Source organism: Sprattus sprattus (assembly GCF_963457725.1).
Source record: "Sprattus sprattus genome assembly, chromosome: 18".
NCBI lineage: Eukaryota > Metazoa > Chordata > Actinopteri > Clupeiformes > Clupeidae > Sprattus > Sprattus sprattus.
Window position 1 is genome coordinate 11,518,511 of NC_137916.1, and position 13,853 is coordinate 11,532,363.

Here is a 13,853-nt window from a genome sequence, read left to right on the forward strand (position 1 = left end):
ATGTTAGAACCTTTTCATTTGTAAACTGCGGTGTTGAGTCTGACAAAGTGACACACAGTGTAAACCCAGTACTCTAACTAGGCTTACTCTAGCTTAATCTAACCTAGTAAAACTACTTCAATATTGTTTAGGCATTTTTACATTTTTACTTGATCTAAACATGTGGTTTTGTTGTGTGCAAATAACTTCTTATTATTGCTTTTAACATTGTCAGCAGGGTGCAAATATGCCTATTATGTCTTTAAGGGACATTACACTTAGGAGCTTGGTTCCACAGACTCAGCGGTAACAGTTCCTAATGAAGTCAATAGTGTTTGTGCATGACATTGACTGCTCCCTCTCTTTCTATATTGTAATCAGTCCCATTGTGTTATTTATACATGGGACCATAATAGCACTGCTAAATATTTTTCTCTCATGTCTGCAAAGATAATCACTTCAGAGACTAGGCAGGCCTCATTTATGTTTTAATGATGATGTTTTTTGATGATAGTACTAGATACCTCTGCTTACTTTCCAGCTATAAATACAATGAACCTCTGGGTGTGGACCTTTCACCTTCCCTGTTGCTCCCCCTGTTACTTTCAGGGCTTTCTTCTTCTCTCTTACGGTCAACATTGACCCTTGGGGAAAATTGACACCTTGGGAAAAATTGACAGATGGACAACCATAGATGTGTACAGGATGAGTAAGCCCATGTCACCAAAGGCCACCACCTGCATCAGTTCTCAAAATGTGCACTCTTTCATATATTGTTGTATGCATATCATAGATTCCTATACACATCAACTATTCCAAGTCAAATATGAACATCAAAACTAATTTCCAAAATCCAAACAGGGATAAATTAGACAATTGGATACTCAAAAGTTGTTTTATGGTCAAACTCTTAGACCAGTCTTTAAATGGCACTACCTGTACCTTAAAGAATGGTCTCATCTCCTGTAGCCACTGAGCAGCTTTTACTAAATTAAGATTTCACTGTAACCTTGTATAACCAATTCTGGGTTCCAAAAATGGGCTACAATAGGTAAGTTGTCCGACCCTGATTCTTGAAAAGTACTTATTTCTGCCAATTATTTGTCATTTCCGTTACAGTAAGTAAATCCATTCACATCAAAAAAACGTTCAAAGAAATCAAAACCTATGCGAAACTTCTGGTTTCGTTTCTTGCCGACACTTCTCATTTTCCATCTTAGTCACGCCCATTGAATATCTTCTGTCCAATCAGCGGACACAAACAGACACACATTTAAGCACAACGAAACATACTTATCGATAGGTCTTGCAGCGTCTAGGGAAGAGGTACATCTGGACGAGATAGTAAATCGGTTGAGAACCGCCAGGTTATTTGAAAATAATATCTATAGCACTCCAGTCAAATTAAACCATCATTATATTCTTCAGCCATGGGAGTGGACGGGTGTGGACAAATGTGCAAATGCATCCTCATCCTTTTCTCTGCACTTTTTGCGGTAAGTAACCAAACACATTGCTCAAAATGTTTTGCTATATATTGACTTTGAATCATGATTGATTGGAATAGCCTAACGTTACACTAAAGCGCATTGCGTTATTTTAGGGGTAACAATGAGTTGGTCCCAGCAAAAAAATAAACCTCGTTAACGTTCCGCCAATCCATAAGTTTCGTTTCTGGTAACGGGTTCACTTTAAGATAGTGTCCTCTAGTGCACAGGTCCCCAACCACCGGGCCGCGGCCCGGTACCGGTCCGTGAGGCATTTGTTACCGGGCCGCACAGAAAGAATAAATAATTTAAATCAATTCCGCTGTATTAATTATTAGCGTCTGAAAGGTGTTTTATTATGATAAACGCGCTGATTTTCCCGGACGTCACATTCGCCTGTGCCTCTTGTCACGTCAAGACGCTTGTCAAGTTCAAGTGATGCGTCACTCAATACATAAGCCCGCAAACTAGCAAAAACATCTTTGGGGAGCTTCTTTGCAAAGATGAAAAGGCCAACTAAGGAGCCAAAAGAGGAGCCTACGACCTTCAAAAGAGAAAGCTTCTTTTAACAGACAATACCAGGAGTCATACTTAAAATACGGGTTCGTCGCAACAGGTGATTCTCACGCACCAAGTCCGCTCTGTTTAATATGTGGCGACATTCTAGCAAACGAGCCAATGAAGCCTTTAAAACTGCTTCGGCACATGGAGACCAAGCACTGATTCAGAGTTATGGTGAGTTGTATTTTTCATGCACTTAACGTTCGTTATACAATGATGTTGGCCGCAAATTAACTCCACCTAACGTTAATGTTAGCTTTTGTGTATGAGCAGACCGGGCTTCATTGTATCAAACTCGGGTGCAATTGATTGATTCACATCAATATGAATGGATGACGTGACTAATAAGACGTGTAAATGACACCTTGAAGCCGGTCCGTGAAAAAAATTCCTACATTAAACCGGTCCGTGGTGCAAAAAAGGTTGGGGACCCCTGCTCTAGTGGGTTTTAGGAAGAGAAATTAACACATTTAGAATACGGCAAAACAATAAACATATTACAGCACAACAATACACATTAAAGACATCTGCTGAGATAGGTGCTAATTATACTTTAGCATGGTAGGGATTTGCAGCTCAAGTAAGTAGGTTAACGTTGAGGGCTAGAGTTCACTTGCTAGCCAAATTGGCAAATTGGCGGAGCTACTGAGTAGCGTTAGCCTGACGATGTCATACTTATCTGGTATCCAGGCTAGAGTAGTGTAGCATACCCACAGGATCAGTGAACTGGCATGACAAAAGAGAGCCACGACATCTATAATTAACTCGTGATGATTTAACCATTTCTGCAAAATATAGACACGCCCCTGGGTCATCCCACTCGACGTTGATCGAAAATGCCTTCACCTAATACCTTTACATTCAATAATATGGCAAATACGAGAGTTGATAATATTATGTCCTATTTATACTTCCTGTCGAACGTCTTAGTTCTCTAGCAGAAAATGTATCTAGGTGAGGCTGCGCACTGAAATTGTATAGGCTAAAACTATTCACAGCAGCACTAATGGTAGTGTAGGCTAACCCACGATAGACGTTTGAGTAAAAAAAACAACGAAATTAACGGTCAAGTTTGTATTTTTATTTTGACAACTATGCACGTTACAGCTCCCCCCTTTTTTCCACAATTATCCATCCTTGTCTGTCATCAGAATTAAAGGGACCAGATAGTTGCTGTTCTTTTCCAGTGTTTTTGTGAGTGTATGCATAACCTGTCACTCTATTTTTATATCATGTGTTTGTATTTTCTGTCCTCTCTAGATTGTGGGATTTGCAATGGTTGGTTTGGGCCTGGGGCTTAGACTTAGCTCAGGGACAAGAGGGCTCTTCAACATCGATTTGGAAACACAAGAGTTTCTCATTTGTAAGTTTGCTACTGGTAAATCTAAGTAAATGATGTCAAACCCTATTAACTGTAAGTAAAGTCTCAAGAAATAACGTGGTTATGGCAGGACACATTTATAAGTTTTAGGTAGTTTTTTTGTTTGCTTTTTTTCTGAAGGTTTAATTCTTTATCTCTACCTCTCTCTACCTTTCCCACATTGTAACACACAGTTGTGGTGGTGTTGCTCGTGCTGGGTACACTGATGCTGATCGTGGCCATTTGTGGGTTCCATGGAGCTTGCAGTGAGAACATCAGTTCCTTAGCAATTGTAAGTAAATAAATAAGGACTGATTTCAGATTTCTTAATGGAGTTTTCTTTCAGATGCAAACGTTGGTTAAACCTGGAACATCTCTTTGATTTGTAAAAGGTACACAGTGCTTTTGTATGTGCCTCAGAATGTTGCAGTTCAGATGAATTTAGCACATCTCACTGGTTTTCATAGCAGCTGAATTGTAATCTTCTGTAAGAAGCACTATATAGGTTAATGGCTGTAGAGTGATCTACAAGATGTGATGCAACTCTGCTCAATCCTGGTCACATTAGCATTTGTTATCTCAGCTCCATGGAAGATGGCTATGGAATTGTCCATCACCTTTTGCTGTTCTTTGGCTGTGTGGGGTCCTCAGTTCTTCTGTCTGCATTTTTAACTGCTCTCAGCAGGAGACTAGCAGGCCCTTGCTGTCTTTAATTATCCATTCCCACCTGTGTTCAAAGGCCTTGATAGGGGTGTCAGTCTCAGGGAACAAGAACTCTTTCGCAAAATTCCAAATGGCTCACTTGATCTTAGGGTGAATTGTATTGTCATGCCACTCTGTCAAGTCTGCCTTTCAGAAATTCTTATTTCAGCAAAGCCACCCTCTTCCTGTTTTTCAAAGGAATAAAGCATCTGGCTTTAAAAACTTCCATTTGATTACTTTTGCATTTATTTAATATTAAAAGGTCTGTAAAGAGATGTATGTCCTATGAATGTGTATGAGTTAGTAACTCATTGTTTGTTATTATATAACTTGTTTTTATTGAATTTTTTTCTTGTAGTTCTCCGTACTGTTGGGCATCATGGCAGGTGTGGAGATCGGAATTGGTGTGCTGGTGTTCATGCGAAGTGAAGAGGTGAGGGGAATAGGAGTTCTGGAGGGGAACAAACATTGAAATAGGTGGCTAGATAAGAGAAAACCCCTCCGATGACCTGCTTTAATCAAATTGATGTCACTCCTTATAACTTCAAAGCCATTTCCCCCCAGTTTCATGATGTCCTTTATTTTGCAACACCTCCTTTCTCTGTTAAATTTATGATTAGATAGTTCTTTAGATGAAAATAAATTATTATTGATAGTAATAATTATAATAACTATAAAAAACAATAAGAACAAAAACATATGATAATAACAACTATCAATGTCAAATTAAAGATGGTCACAAGCAGTGGCCTGGGCTGAGCCAAGCTACACAACAGTGAATGGGATATTGTTATCTCTCAATGGAAGTCAGTACGTTTACATGATGGCATTTATCCGATAATTGCTTTAGTCGGGGTTTGCCATGGGGGGCAACTTCTACTATCTTACAGTACATGGCAGTGAAAAATCGGAATCATTGGCCCGTCTGTTCATATCAAATGTGGAAGGTTTACAAGCGGGCACCTGCTACCGTTGATTATATAGTAAATAAGTTGTGAATGAAACAAAAACACATCACAGTTAAAGTTGTATTAGTATTGATTGATCCACATCGATATGAATGAATGACATAACTTACAAGTGGTGAAAAAGTAATATGAAAATATTTGTTCAGTGAATTAGCGCGTTCTGTCCAAAACCGGCGCAGTCAACGTTTTTGTAAAGTCAACACATTGGTATAGGCTACCACATAACTATCATCTGAAATATCACGGTATGTCGCAAGAAACTTTTGATCTAAACAGAATATTCAGTATGGAATGGGAATAGATCAGAGCAATATCGTTTATGGCATTTGACACATATGCCCTGATTGCTGTGTGCAGGTGAAGTTTCCTGTGAAAATGGGATAGTATTTTTCTCCATGAATTTGCGGCCATCTGAACGTCCTTATACGTGTTTAAGGAGGGGTTGTAAAAGTGCTTGTATCTATTCGGGCCTCTTGTGTTATGTTTGTTCATAATCAACGAGAATAAGCTTGTGAGACAGTCTGCAGGATATTCATAAAAAACGTGCGAAAAAGATAACTTTCATGTGAAACTAGCCAGTCTATTCTTGTTCTTAGAAATGAAGGCTATTCCATGCGAGAAATTGCAAAGAAACTGAACTTTTCCTACAACGGTGTGTACTACTCCCTTCAGAGAACAGCACAAACAGGCTCTAACCAGAGTAGAAAGAGAAGTGGGAGGCCCCGGTGCACAACTCAGCAAGAAGACAAGTATATTAGAGTGTCTAGTTTAGAAAATAGACGCCTCACAGGTCCTCAACTGGCAGCTTTATAAATGGTACCCGCAAAACGCCAGTGTCACCTTCTACAGTGAAGAGGCTACTCTGGAATGCTGGCCATATAGGCAGAGTGGCAAAGAAAAAGGCATATCTGAGACTGGCCAATAAAAAGAAAAGATTGATATGGGCAAAAGAACATAGACATTGGACAAAGGAGGATAGGAAAAAAGTGTTCTGGACGAATTTAAAGTTTAAGGTGTTTGGATCATACAGAAGAACATTTGTGAGACTCAGAACAGGTAAAAAGATGCTGGAAGAGTGCCTGACGCCATCTGTGAAGCATGGTGGAGGTAATGTGATGGTCTGGGGCTGCTTTGGTGCTGGTAAAGTGAGAGATTTGTACAAGGTGAAAGGGATTTTAAATAGGGAAGGGAATCACTCCATTTTGCAATGCCATGCCATACCCTGTTTAGAGCGCTTGATTGGAGCCAATTTCCTCCTACAACAGGACAATGACCTAAAGCACACCTCCAAATTATGCAAGAACTATATAGGGAAGAAGCAGGCAGCTGGTATGCTCTCTGTAATGGAGTGGCCAGCGCAGTCACGGTCACCAGATCTCAACCCCATTGAGCTGTTGTGGGAGCAGCTTGACCGTATGGTGTGCAAGTGCCCATCAAGCCAATCCAACTTGTGGGAGGTGTTTCAGGAAGTGTGGGGTGAAATTTCTACAGATTACCTCAACACATTAACAGCTAGAATGCTAAAGGTCTCCAATGCTGTAATTGCTGCAAATTGACCCTTTTTTGACGAAAGCAAAGTTTGAAGAACAAAATTAATATTTCAAATAAAAATCATAATTTCCATCCTTGTCAATGTCTTACCTATATTTTCTATTCATTTTGCAACTAATTTGATATATAGAAGTGTGAGTTTTCATGGAAAACATGAAATTGTCTGGGTGACCCCAAACTTTTGAACGGTAGTGTATGTCTATGGACGGGATCTCAAGCATGCGCAAAGACGTAAACTCCAGTTGATTCTATGATTTCAGTAGTTACATGCGTCATTCTCCGATAAACAACCAACTCCGATCGAGTCATCTTGGGGTGTAAATCGTACTTTAGTCAGAGATAAAATATATGTATATAATAATAATATATATTAGTGCTGTCAAACGATTCAAATATTTAATCTCGATTAATCGCATTTTTGTCATAGTTAACCCAAAATGAATCGCGATTAAATTAATCAAAATGAATCGCGATCGCAAATTTGTATCTATTCTAAATGTCCCTTCAATTATTTTTTTCCATCATTTTTATTATATTTTAATGCTCTTATCAACATGGAAAAGTGGATTGGCTTGCTTTAAGCAATGTTTTATTTTATTGAAAAAAAACATTGCCAAAAAAACATTGCCAAACAGGGCGGTACAAAATAAAATTATAAAGTGCACATTTAGGACAAACAAGGACTCAGCCTGTAGTGCAGTTAAACCATGGCTAAATATTAGTTTTTTTCAAGTTTGCTGTGAACATAGAAGTCAGGCCTCTTATTTCAAAAACAATAAACCGTATCAGTTAGGTTACCAATAAAAGGTAAGCCAACTACTTCTGTGCTTTCAACCAGCTGCCTGTTGACATTTTCAGACAACAGTGAAGCTTGCTTCTTTTGCATAACACAACTTTTAAAGGTAAACTTTCTTTTCAGAAGCTTTTTATCATCCATTTCGCCATATCGCGCTCATCATTCACTCCAACGTGACGTTAGCCTACTACACAATTTGGGAGGGCAAAAAGAATGTTAATTTAAAAAAAAAAAATAATAATAATAATTTTTTTACAACGCGTTAATCGCGCGATAAAAAAAATTAACGGCGTTAAAATGGGTTCACGTTAACGCCGTTAATAACGCGTTAAACTGACAGCACTAATATATATATAATCAAATATTTGGAGTTACATGAAATGGATCTTCGATTTCAATCGGATAAAGCCAGAAATTCGTATACATTTAATCGCAGCGAATGGAATGATTTTTTCTTAGCTTTCCTGTCAAACGGCTTTGTCCTTCAACAGGATACAACTAGGTGAAGCTGTGAAATGATGCTGCATAACTCGTCAAAAGCATCTTTGGAACTAATTTGAAGCGATAATGAAAGGTCACCTCCTAAGGTCCCACATTTAGTCAGTGATATAAGCCGGGTTGAAAAGGTTAATTTTGATTATAGTTACCGTGTTAAAAAAGTAATGTAACTATTTGTATTAGTGCATAAAAGTAATGTAACGTATTACTTTTATTATTACTCAGGCTAGATGCGGTGAGAGAACAAACTTTGGATGTAATCACCAACATTTTGATTAGTGACTGTAATTGAATTACATTTTTCTTCTCAGTAACTGTAACTGATTAGAATCAGATTTATTTTGTAATTTAGTTATGTAACTCTGTAAATGAACAAGGTGTAGGTTCCTTCTTGCCAGAAGTGACTGTTCATAGTTGAATCTGGTCTGGAACAGAAGTTCAGTCTGGGGCAGAATGCCGCTATAAATGTCACTCAGTCTCTGCTTGAAATAATGCAAACCCTGCAAAGATTTCAGTATGTACTTCCTCATGTATAGAAACCACACAACTTCACAATGACATACTTATTTTGGTTGTAAAGCCATTAAGGATTTGAGGACTTACTTGCTAGCTGTCAATGGTAATGAGTCGACCTGCTAAACATGGTTTGGATTTTCAATCTGACAGCAGCTCTAGTTACCAGATGAGACTGTACCAGAACATAGACAGTACCAGACCGTAGACAGTACCCAAAGCTATACCCATAATTCAGCTCCCATACCAATGATATGCTCTACCAAGCTTTATGAGAACAGGTATTTATTACAGGTCACGTGACCGCATACCATCAACATTTGAAGATAAACTAGCCCTACCAAAATGGTACAAACTTGCATAATGCTGATTTAACTGTTCCAATGTCTCCAGGTGTCGCAGCGGCTGGCCAACCTGTATGCCTCCCTGTACGCGCAGTATGTTAACAAACAAGACCCCAGCCTTGGAGCCACCCTCAAAATCATTCACGAAGCGGTAAAGAACCGGAACATTAAAAAAAAAACTCTGTAAACTTTCTCAACTGAACCCTGCTATCAATTATTCATCACTTTGAATATAGGCAATCAATTCAAAGTCAAATACATCTAATCTGGCTTTCAGTGTTCAGTCATTTTGTTCTTGTTTGTTATTCACACCTTCTCTCCTGTGTTTAGTTTGATTGTTGTGGGGTCGGAGGGGGAGTCTTGGAGCTGTTTGTACGAGACACATGTCCTAACAAAGGCTTTTTGAAGACCATCACTCGATCTGTGAGTACAGCTGTCATCACAAAAAAAATCACTATGGCGTTACAATATAGTGCATCTCAAAGTTAGCGAGGGGGCAAGTTTGATGTCATCACTCATGGTTCCCTTTTCACTCTGTCTCCATCTCTTCTCCTTCGATCCTCTAAAATGTCCCCTCCAACTTTCAATCCTCCAAACCTGACTCCTTCTGTACCCTTGAAACACTTCCCTACTCCTCAAAAAACTGTCAAATGCAGAGCTGTCCCAGTGTGATCCTGAACCTCTTCCAAGACAAAGCTCCTCTTATCATGGGCTTCTTCCTGGCCACAGCAGCCATGATGGTAAGAAATGGGGTTCTCCAAGTCACATGGGCTTTTGGGTTGAGCTAGAATTAAAGGGATACTTCCATTGGCAACCTAGGCATACTGTGTCTGAAAAAGCAGGTCAGCAAGTTGGAATTATATTACTTAAGAACTGGGTGCAGTGTAAGTGTATGATGGTTTAGACATAAATCATTTATCATGATCATCTTAGTACTACTACATAACTATCTCACGTTCAAGATTCCAAAAGGTATACATTACTGTGGTGTTGCAATAAGCCATACTTATGTTTAAATCTTATGTTTAAAAAACAAAAAACGTACTCTATGTATTTCTCACCCCTCTTACACAAATGCATGTCTCCATGTCCTGTCCTCCTATTTTCCACTCTCTATCTGTTTATTCTGGCAGATTGTTGCATTGGTTTGCAGCGCTGTTCTCAAAAAAGCCATCAAAGATGCCTCCTCTGCTCCTCCCTATCTGCTCCTCTCCAGCCACACCATCTCCCACATTCTTCCAGACCCTGCTCTCTATCCTGCACCCACTGTTACTGTGCCAATGGCAGAGGAAGCTTAATGCTCAAATGACACTCCTCTACAGAAGTAGAGTAGAACTTTCCACTCAGTTTCTTCTTTTATTCCCCGTCTTCCAATGCACTTTCATTTCCTTGACGTGTTCTCCATAATCACCTTTAGTCATCCCTGTTTTCCGAACCTTGTGACGCTGGCTGTGGTATCTGTTGTTCCCCATCTATCTTCAAGGGTGCTGTACCTAGAGTTGATCTTTTCCCCTCTGCTGCTCTTACATGCCTTCTCCTGGCCCTTTCTTCCTTCTCACCATCAGTTCACAGCCCTGGTCTGCTCCAGCATCCTGTCCAAAGCCATCAAGCAGAGTCGCCATGCGTTTCCTGTTACTTACAGCGCCCCCTTGATGTTCTGAGACGGCAGGACTCTCCAAACGCTGTTGGAGCCTGGAGGTTATGTCTTATCCTTTACTTTATCATTTCATCATTTGTACATAATGGAAGAAAAGCTTTATCACATCTTTCTAAGGTAAAGAATACGATTATAGTGTCCATATCGTTGCTTATCTGTCTTTCATTTTTTGCTTCATTACAAAAGGGAAAATGTTTAGGTTTTTTATTTAACCATACAAGGCTGCTAATTTTGGGCTGACTAAAAACCATGTCGAAGTATTTCATTTTATTACTTAAATATGACGTATTTTCAAGATGCCTTTTATGACCCATGTCTTGTTATTCTTGTGTTTTAATACAAAAGGTCAGTTTTCTTAAATGTTACATGCAGGCTCTGTGCACAAATACTGTATCAAGTAGGATCTAACTAATTTTCATATTGCCTTGTATCACTATATGTGCTATCTGTTATGGGCTGAATCTAGCATAGTACTTCTTTAAGTGCATTCTCTTGACCTGCTGTTATTGTTAAGATTTGTACCATTGTGTTAAACTGATCACTGTTTAAAAAAAAAAAAATCTTTCTTTGTGGTTTTTGCTGGTGGGGTAACGTTTTTATATGTATTATACAAAAAAGGTATACTGATAGTATTTACAAGCAGCATCTTGCTATTATGGTGTACTTTCAAGACAATACAATATGGTGTCTTTTGCATCTCATGTAGGGGAAGGGATTGAGGTAGACCCCTTAAGTCACAGTGGTGATATTATGTGGTCTCACTCAGTGCGGTTACATGATGGCATAACCCCGATTTCGGCCAAAGCCCGACTTCTCTATCCGTGGGGGGTTAACTGCGTTATCTCACAGTACATGGCAGTGACAAATCCAGATCTTGGTCGCGTCAGTTCAAATCAAATGTGGAATGTTTACAAGTGGGCATTTGCTACCGTTGATTATACAGTAAATAAGTTGTGAAATGAAACAAAAACACATTACAGTTAAAGTTGTATTAGTATTGATTGATTTACATCGATATGAATGGATTACATGACTAACAAGTGGTGGAAAAGTAATATGAAAATATTTGTTCAGTGAATTAGCGCGTTCTGTCCAAAACAGTCGCAGTCAACGTTTCAGTTTCGTTTCAGTATTTCAAAGTGAATGAGAGGGAGCACAAGAACAGTGAGCGTCTTGCAGCGATTATCATATCATAGACATATATGATGCATGTATATATGTCTAAGGGCAGGATCTCAAGCATGCGCAAAAGTTGTTGTTGTCCAGTTGTAATCTAGTTTCGAGAGTAACATGCGCGCGTTGTCCGATTTCCAGCGTAATCCGATCACTTATCTGGGGGTGTTAATCGGATTTCAGTCGGACACAGGAAATCTAGATTTGGGGAGTTACATGAATTGGATCTTCGATTGAACCCCGACTACGCTTGGAAACTGGACACATGTAACCGCACTGACTGGTGCAGGCATGCATAGAGGGAACTTGTCCTTCCTCATTTTCTTCCCTTCTTACTTAGTTCCTCCTTTTTTAAGGAAAGATGGAGGGGTGCAGGGATGAAGACAAATTAGATGTTGTCATTTAAACATGAACTAAAAATATCAACAGAATGTGAAGAATGTATGAATGAGGTAACATTAATGTTCATAAGAAAGCGTCTTTAGTTTAACCTAGACAACTAGATTAAATTGAAGTAAAATGGGATTTAGGCTTAAATCTTCCGCTTCTCAGATTTCTATATGGACCAAATTTCCAGTATGAAGTGAAAGGAGAGATCTCAACAGGGTAACGAGGCATGCCCACTTTTGTTTAGACATTTCATTTCATATGACCTTGTCTTTTTTTCATTTAAGACAACTTTGGGGGTGAGGCACACATTTTCACAATAAAATACATTTAACTAGCCTATTACAAGAAGACTGTTCAATGCTGTTGTGGAGAGAAGAGATAGATTTAAAAAAACAACAAACATGTTTTGTCAAGTATGGTAGATTTTTACATCAAATTGCCTCATCTCATTTTCGTCTTTTGACTTTTGACACAAGAATGTGACAACATGACAAATGAAGACTTCCACATCGGATCATGTGGGTATGACCCGTCATAACGTGGAAGAGGAGCAGGGTTTACACATAACACGTGGAAGATAAGCAGGGTTTACACATGACACGTGGAAGACGAGAAGGGTTTACACAAGACACATTTAGGGAACAGGTCCTGAGGCCTGCATACCGGCTCCTTAGGCTGCCCTCTCTTGGAGTGAGGATGCTGGTGGTTGGTTGAGTTTGACAAAGTTAAGGGGTGTCATTATTACTGGAGTGCACCCTGAAGATCAGAATATCAGATGAACCTCTCCCTATTGATAGACCAGAAATATTTCCTGAGTTTTTAGCTTTTCTGGAATGTGGTTAATAGTAACACATTTTCCCTGCTGAAATACGTAAGGAATTATCCTTTAATCATGTAGTTTGAGAGGGGAAATTAGGTCTCTTTAACCACTTAAACCCTAGCCTGGTGACACCAGCCTACGTATTTCCGCCTGAATTGATTTCAAGCTCATACTCAGTCTGGCCCAACCCCATTGACAATCGTCTCCAGAACTCAAAATTTTGCAGGACCAATCAGCGAACAGTTCAGAGCTGTGACGCAAAACTCGCCTTGGAGGAAAAGACGAAAAGCTATCGGAAAAGTTGTCTCAACTCTCGAGAACATCAGAAAATTAAAAGGAGAACAAGAGTATTTTCTTGTAAGTTTTATGATTGGAAAGGACGTCGTAGCTCTTCTCCCAACTGGCTTTGGGAAGAGTTTAATCTACCGAATGCTTACTAAACGTTGCTGATTGGTTAAGGGAACTCCAATGATTTTAAACCTCAAGATAAGCACCCGCCCATCTCGGAAACCAAAATGCATTGGGTTGGCCCAGACTGAAAGACGGAATGAAATGGAGTCACAGGCTGGTAACGGCCAGGCTACTTAAACCCAGCAATGAAGCACAAAGTGAAGCCAGACTGAACATTGCACATTTCAGATTTAAGCAATAAGTAAATCCAGGTGGAGGACCTGTCCAACGGCTCCACTGAAGACACGTTCTCCTGGGAGACCGGGGACGACCGCTTCGCCTTCCACTCGGGCCTGTGGATAGCCTGCCAGGAGAACATCCTCAAGGATGCCTGGGGTGAGGGCTGGGTGATGGAGCATGAGTGGGGTCAGGGAACGAGGGTGAAAGGTTAAGTGGATGTTTCCTGCCATGGATGAGGTTTCAGTTTTAGGACTGGGGGGGGCATGGTGGTGTGAGAATTATGTTCACACATATTTGCTGGTGTGTAGGTGTTTGTTTTACCAAACATGACTGTGGTCATGCCTGTGCACTGGGTAGATGTGACAATTAACATAACTGCAGATATGAGTGTGTGTGCAGTGAGAGTGAATAGATGAAGGAAATG

The 13,853-nt window shown here is 39.7% G+C and overlaps 1 protein-coding gene across 1 annotated transcript; it reads left to right on the top strand.

Annotated features, from left to right (window-relative positions):
- The first annotated feature begins 1,328 nt into the window (after window positions 1-1,328).
- LOC308379808 (CD9 antigen-like) lies at window positions 1,329-10,900 on the top strand. The gene is made up of 8 exons (XM_080857072.1): window positions 1,329-1,475; window positions 3,288-3,390; window positions 3,582-3,679; window positions 4,448-4,522; window positions 8,809-8,910; window positions 9,090-9,182; window positions 9,416-9,499; window positions 10,325-10,900. Exons 1-8 carry the CDS (start codon window positions 1,410-1,412, stop codon window positions 10,418-10,420), a joined length of 717 nt encoding a protein of 238 aa, XP_080713198.1. The 5' UTR covers window positions 1,329-1,409; the 3' UTR covers window positions 10,421-10,900.
- The last annotated feature ends 2,953 nt before the right edge of the window (window positions 10,901-13,853 follow it).

What these genes read in the sequence shown, in the direction of transcription:
- LOC308379808 (XM_080857072.1), top strand. Translation starts at nt 1,410, where the DNA reads ATGGGAGTGGACGGGTGTGGACAAATGTGCAAATGCATCCTCATCCTT. An exon ending in ACATCAGTTCCTTAGCAATT is followed by an intron (nt 3,680 to 4,447) that starts GTAAGTAAATAA and finishes TTTTTCTTGTAG; the next exon opens with TTCTCCGTACTGTTGGGCAT. An exon ending in TGGCCACAGCAGCCATGATG is followed by an intron (nt 9,500 to 10,324) that starts GTAAGAAATGGG and finishes TCTCACCATCAG; the next exon opens with TTCACAGCCCTGGTCTGCTC.